A 6,735-nucleotide genomic window follows, 5' to 3' on the forward strand; every position below is an offset into this window, starting at 1 on the left:
TCGACGAATTAAAATCTGATCATCTGCTAGTTGCTACTGCAACGACATCTTAGTTCCAGGGGTGGAAGGCTAGTCCGAAGTTTGGTTAACAGCAGTAGTAACCATAAGACATGTGGATGCAGGGAGGAGGTATACTTTCAGTTTACCCTCTACAGGAGGTGATAGTGGAACTAAGCATTAAATTATGAGTGAGTGCCACCCTATTGAGAGTGGGGTATGGGGAGCTGTTCAATCAGAAGACATTTATTAAGGACACAAAGGTGGGAAGCTGCATGGTATATTCTCTTTGCCAGTGGTTCTCAAACTACATTATAATCACCTGGAGGATTTATCAAAACAGATTGCTGGATCCCATCCCCAGAGCTTCTAATTTAGTAGATCTTGAGTGGATCTCCAAAATTTGCACTTTTAACAAGTTCCCAGATATTGCTGGTACTGCTGGTATGAGGATTGTACTTAGAGAACCAATGGTATAGAGGCTAGGAATGGCAAGTGATAAGCAGGCTGAACACGAAATCTGGGGCCAGATTAATGGAGATCCTCCCTGACATGTTCAAGTGACACTTCAGCAAATCATTTTCAAGTTCCTACTGTGTGCTAGACAGTGTTAGCCACGTGGGCAAATGAAATGATTGAAGCATCGCCCTTGACATGGGAGAACACATAAGTGGCATTTAACGCTTCTTAACTGTGGAGATAAACCAAGATAGAATATTTTTTTAAATCTGAATATAAGGAAGAACTTATTTTTCTACTTTGGACCAAAGCCTCTTTTGGGTAATTCTATTTCACATTTTAAGAGTGAAAATGTGGTCAGCCTCCGTCTCATTTCAAGTCCATTTGCAGGAAAACATTCTTTGGACTGATCTGTGGGTTCAGTAAAAATGGTACCCAAGAATGTTCAGAAAACTTCAGCTGCTTCCTCTATGCAAAGATACTCATTCTCAGCAAACAAATTAACTCGTCTTTTTTTTTTTTTTCTTTTTCCTGGTAGTTATTTTTCTGGTAGTGTGTTTTGAGAAAAGCTCAAAGTCTATTAAGTGTAAATCTAATTCTTATGCTTGAAAATGGCAACTGATTTATAGATCTCTCAGTTTGTGTTTAGTTAATGTCGGTGCATATCCCATTTTGCCCCATTTGCAAAATGCGAATGAGATCCAGGCCTTTGTCTGTAAGGGATTCAGCCTTGAGGGCAGTGACTGTGGCGGAGGTAAAGGGGAGCCCTGGTCCTGGCCAAGTTGATGCTGGCAGTTACTCTCCTGTGGAGTAAAGTTATTACTGCAATTTAAATATGATTACTCAACTGACATACTCTGTGTGTATGACAGATGGATTTTGAGAGTGGACAAATGGATCCACTGGCTTCTGTAATTTTGCCTCCAAACTTGCTTGAGAACCTGAGTGAAGAAGATTCTGTATTAGTTAAAAGAGCACAGTTTACTTTCTTCAATAAAACTGGACTTTTCCAGGTAAGAGTTCATTAAATTATTATTTTTCAATCGTAAATTGAGTTTCATTGCTCAAAAGGAAAGATAAAAGTTCAGATTTCTTGAAAATGTATCAAGAGGTATAGAAAAATTAATCTACTGTATTTTCAAAACTGAAAAATTTTAACATAACTGTTTAAATATTTTATTTTAGATAATTATATGCTTATTAATAGGATGTGTTCATTTAAGGTTTTTAAATAAATCAGATTAAGACTTGCATGATACAATTAGAAATGGAATTTGTGGAGAAGTTATTATTTATTATTTCTTTTGTTAAGTATTTTACGCTCTCCAGCAATTTAGATCTTCAGCGTTAAAGAAATTGTGTGCCAAAGGAAAGTTTTTTTTTTTTTAATTCAGCAGGAAGCACTGTTTACATAATGAGCAGCATTCTTGGCTTTAATCAGTTTTCCCATTAGTATTTCAAATGACCTTTGGCCTTCCCACATCCCCTGAGTAGGGTGGCATTGTGCTGAGCACATATTATCATTTTTATTGGCATCATTTCCAGATACTAGAAAGTCCCCTGCCAGCAAACACTGGTGACCTCTGGTTGCCTTTGAAAGTACAACCCGTTCTGAGCAGTTTCACCGAGCCCTTTCAATAAAAGTTACCTATTAAACTGAAGATACCTGTGTATATCAAACAGTGTGACTTATGTAAGAGAGAACTGCAAGTTTCAAAGCCAGTAGAAATGTTTTTAAAGACTTGTGCCATACGTCATGTTTAGAGGAATGGCAAAGGAGGCTACAGGGAAGTAAAAGGAGGACCATGGAATCATTTACAGTCATTAACTCAAAAATTTTAAAATGTTATCAGCAAATGCTTTAAGAACAAGCTATATAAAAATTTTGAGCAGATTAAGAATGTAATTACATGCAATTGCTCTGAAGGATTTAATAGCTACAAACACGTAAAACTGCATTTGTTAAAGTTATCTGAGGCTTATAACAATGTCGCCTTTAAAAATAATGCAAGAGGACTTCCCTGGCGACCAGTGGTTAAGACTCTGCGCTTCCACTGCAGGGGGCAGAGGTTTCCCTGGTTGGGGAACTAAGATCCTGCATGCTGTACAATGCAGCCAAAATAATAATAATAATAATACGAAAAATGTAGTAGGTGTTAGATGATGTGAATGGGGGAGAGGGGGCCATTGAGAGGAGAGGTGGAGCCCAGCCAGAGGAGTTGGGAGAAGTCTTAGCTTTGTAAGAATCTGTCACAGTTTCATTTTGAGTCTCATCTTCTCACGCGATCATTTCTTTCTCCTTTGGCATCTCCCAATCAGCGACATTATTAGGAAACATATGTTTGGTTTTTAAAGTAAATTTATGGCAGAGTGAAAAAAATGTAAGGGTTCTATGGTACTCCCCTCACACAGGGAACAGCATAAGAGTATTTTTAAAGGAAAGGCTGGGTATCCCCAAGCCGTAGCCACTTTATTGAGAGAGACCACACAAATGTAATAAAAAGCTATATTCTGGATTCTGAGAGCTAGGTAGCATTTAAGGAATCCTGTATTATTTCAAAACAGCTGAGTTATAAGCTGTTGTAGAGAAATTCAGGAGGCTCAACAGGAAACACAAAGGGAAGGAGAAAGTGGTGATGGTCTTGCTGGAGAAACAGTCTACTGGTCCCAGTCATTTTGCAGCACAGATTTGATTTCCTGACATCCTTATCTTTGAAGTGGAAGCTACAGATGCCGGCAAGTGTGCGGCCAGAGATGGTAAAAGTTCTGATGGGGCTTTAATCCGGTAGAATTACATCTAGGTTTACGTTAGTAAACACTCAGATTGTTGTCATGGACATGAAAGATGAATTGATTTTTATTTTTCACACCATATTTCCTTGGTACTTCTCTAAAGGAAAACAACTTCATTTATTTTTTAGGATAGGGAAATGATCTAATGATTTCATAGCTTTTTATGAGTGTGTATTATTTGTGGGTTTGCATTGTTTCAGATTTTAAGTGGCTGGCATCAGCCACAACAGTGAAGAATGAAGTTTTATGAACATCGCCTTACAGCATTGGTTCATACTGTTCCCTCAATGTATTTATTATATTAAGGGAAATAGCAGAGCTCTTTCAGGAAAGCTAGCAATTTGATCTTATAAACAGGATGTTCTATAACTGAAGATCTTAAGTGTAAAAAGTGCTGACAGATTGCTTATTTTGGAGCACCAAAATAAAATAAAAGTGTGTACTTCTGACTAATACACAATTTTTTCTTCTTTAAAAGGATGTAGGAACCAAGAAAGGCACCTTAGTGAGTTATGTGATGGCATGCAGTATTGGAAACATTACTATCCAGGATCTGAAGGATCCTGTTCGAATTAAAATCAAACATACGAGGACTCAGGTAAGGAAAAGCTACAAATAGCCATGGAACAGAGGCAGACTGTTTGATAGAATTGTGGGGCCTTTTTTAAAATACATGATTAGAAGTAACTAGTACTTTTTTTGCAGGGGGCAGTTTTCCACAAAGGCGAGACCAGCTAGTCAGGTAGTGCCGTAATGTCCTGGTGAACAGTGGCGGCAGGGCAGGGGTGGGATGGGGGGAGTTAGTCTTGTCTAGGATTCAGTCATCTGAAAGAGAGTAAGAGTAAAGGAAAGAGTCACACCTTTTGAGAAACAACATATAATTACTTCAGCTGACTTAGATGTAGATGCACAGTTGTGTCATTACAGGTTTTGGTTGTCTTTTTAAAGCCAGAGAATACTGAAACTAGGAAAGCAGAAGGGAAATGGGAGAAACAGAAGAGAGTTGACATTTTTTGGGAGCTTAGCAGTTGTCTAAAATCTTGGCAAATGTTGTGCTTTTTTTTTTTTTTTTTTTTTTGCTTCATTACCCTTGCTGTCATCTGTTTATTTGATAAAATTATGTGGGGTTCTTATTGTCTTAAATGGCCCAACCACAGTTTTCCCCTGATTTATAGAGGGTCCCAGTCATGATTTGACCATTAGGCAGGCAGGAAGGCAGGCGGGAAGTGAGCTGGCTGATAAGGACTAAGGCTTGGAACTGAAGTCTTCTAAGAATCAGCCCTGCTTTGTCACGAAACCTCTGAGACTTCCCTGTTCTACCCTTTGGCCTCCTTTGTTTCAGCTCCTTCATCTATAAAAAAAATTTTATTGTGGTAAAATATACATAACATAAAATTTACTATTTTAACCATTTTTAAGTGTATAGTTCTGTGGAATTAAATACATTCACGTTGTTCTGCAACCATCACTACACCCATCTCCAGAACTTATTCATCTTCCCCAACTGAAACTATGTCCCCATGAAACAACAACTCCCGTCGCCCCTCCCGCAACCCCTGGAAACTGCCATTCTACTGTCTCCATGAATTTGACTACTCTGGTATCTCATATAAGTGGAATCATACAGTATTTGTCCTTTTGTGATGGGCTTATTTCACTTGGTATTTTCAAGTTCCATCCATATTATAGCATGTGTCAGAATTTCCTTCCTTTTTAAGCCTGGGTAATATTCCATTGCATACACACACACACACACACACACACACACACTCACACACACACACATTTTGTTTACCCATTCATTCATTGATGGGTACTTTGGCTGTTTCCACCTTTTGGCTGTTGTGAGTAATGCTGCTGTGAGCATGGTTGTACAAATATCTGTTTGAGTCCCTGCTTTCAGTTCTTTTGGGCACATACCTAGTCATAAAGGAGAGTTTTGAAGATGAAGTGAAATTTTAGTGTAAAGAGCCTTGCTAAATGCTGAGAATTACACTTTATGATGAGACATAATTAGTAATCAGCAGGTAAATGGTAACCTGATTCCTCTGGAGTTATAGTTGATTTCCATTTGAAGTCTGTGAGAGCAAACCCCTAAACTGCCTGCCGTTCTTTGGTCATATTGCCGTGACTAATTATGACCTATTTCTTTGTGAAAACCTTAGCATTTTTACTCTTTTCCCATGTTCAAATTGTATGATTTTTTATTTCTTTGAAACACAATTTCACATGTTTGTTCTTATGTTAATACAGGCTGTGCCTCATCCCATCTGTGCCTTCTGGGATCTGAACAAAAACGGTACGTTTTAAAATATTGGCTGTCTTAATAACAACTGAATTTTCAACATTGTTAGACACCCCCGTTTTCTTTAATTCCATCCCAAATCAGAGTGAGTCACAATGTAAGTTTGAGGGCAACTGAGCTGCAAAATTTAGTTTAGGTAGCTTGGGAAGCGAATGCTAATTTCTGTAACTTTTCCTTCATTGCAAGAAGAAATAGGCAGACTTGACTTTTGTTTTAAACAAACCACCTCTGATTTCAGTTATTTATAAACTATAGCTTACGTTTTTATTGCTACTTCTAGATGAATGTCAATGTACATTTGACCACATTCTTCTAGGACACTTCTGAGGAGGGTATTTGATGTGCACAAGGCCTGCAATTTCAAATCCAGCTTCCAGACCACAGATTATGGGGGGAATCATATTAGGGGATTGTAACTATAGGATTGGTTATAATGGATGCATGTTACTTGAAAGAATTGAACCGCCTCCAGAATGACATTTGACAGTCAAGAGAGAAAGGCAGAATTAAGGGTAATCACTAGGTGTGAAGTGTGGAGATGTCTGTGAAGGGAAGGGAAGTGGCAAAACCGCCCACCTCTGCCCTATAAGCGTCACCTTCCCTTGGGGTTCCCCAGTGGGATTATGGTGGCCCAATCAAACAAGCGCCAGTGTCCCAAACCTCTTTTTTTGATACTCCAGTCTTAGCTGGGAAGTTTTTCTTGTTGTTTGGTTTCTAGTTGCAGTTTTGAGAAGATCCTAATTTACTAGCTACATAGTTACAAATGATATCACCTTGTAGTCTTAAAATACCCTTCAAATATATGAGTTGTTCATATTCCATAGCATACCGTAAAAGTCAGATAAGATGTGTTAAAGGCATTTGTAGTAAGTTGTCTCTGTGCGTGACTGCTTTGTACATAAGAGCATGTTCCAAGGAAGCTGACCTCCTTTGTTCTCATGTCTTCACAGAGATATAGATTGACCAAGGGGGTAAAAACTTGTGCTGATCTCTAGAGACTTTGTTAGTATATAACATATTTGAAAAGGGATATTCTTTTTATGGAAGTTGACTTTAAAATATATTAAATAAATAAATTATATATCAATTCATATATTAATATATTTATGTTCAATATATATTTATATTACATATAATCTATTATATAAATATACTTAAATAAGTAAAATACATGTTGAAAT

The 6,735-nt window shown here is 37.7% G+C and overlaps 1 protein-coding gene across 1 annotated transcript in view; it reads left to right on the forward strand.

The window, feature by feature from the left end:
• The window catches only part of ADGRG6 (adhesion G protein-coupled receptor G6), a 135,424-nt gene that overhangs the window by 98,612 nt on the left and 30,077 nt on the right, over positions 1-6,735 (forward strand). The window contains exons 15-17 of the mRNA XM_060283524.2: positions 1,329-1,469; positions 3,728-3,847; positions 5,503-5,548. Of these exons, the coding sequence (XP_060139507.1) occupies positions 1,329-1,469; positions 3,728-3,847; positions 5,503-5,548 (307 nt within the window). The remainder of the gene's footprint in view (positions 1-1,328; positions 1,470-3,727; positions 3,848-5,502; positions 5,549-6,735) is intronic.

Source organism: Globicephala melas, chromosome 14 (assembly GCF_963455315.2).
Source record: "Globicephala melas chromosome 14, mGloMel1.2, whole genome shotgun sequence".
Lineage (NCBI taxonomy): Eukaryota > Metazoa > Chordata > Mammalia > Artiodactyla > Delphinidae > Globicephala > Globicephala melas.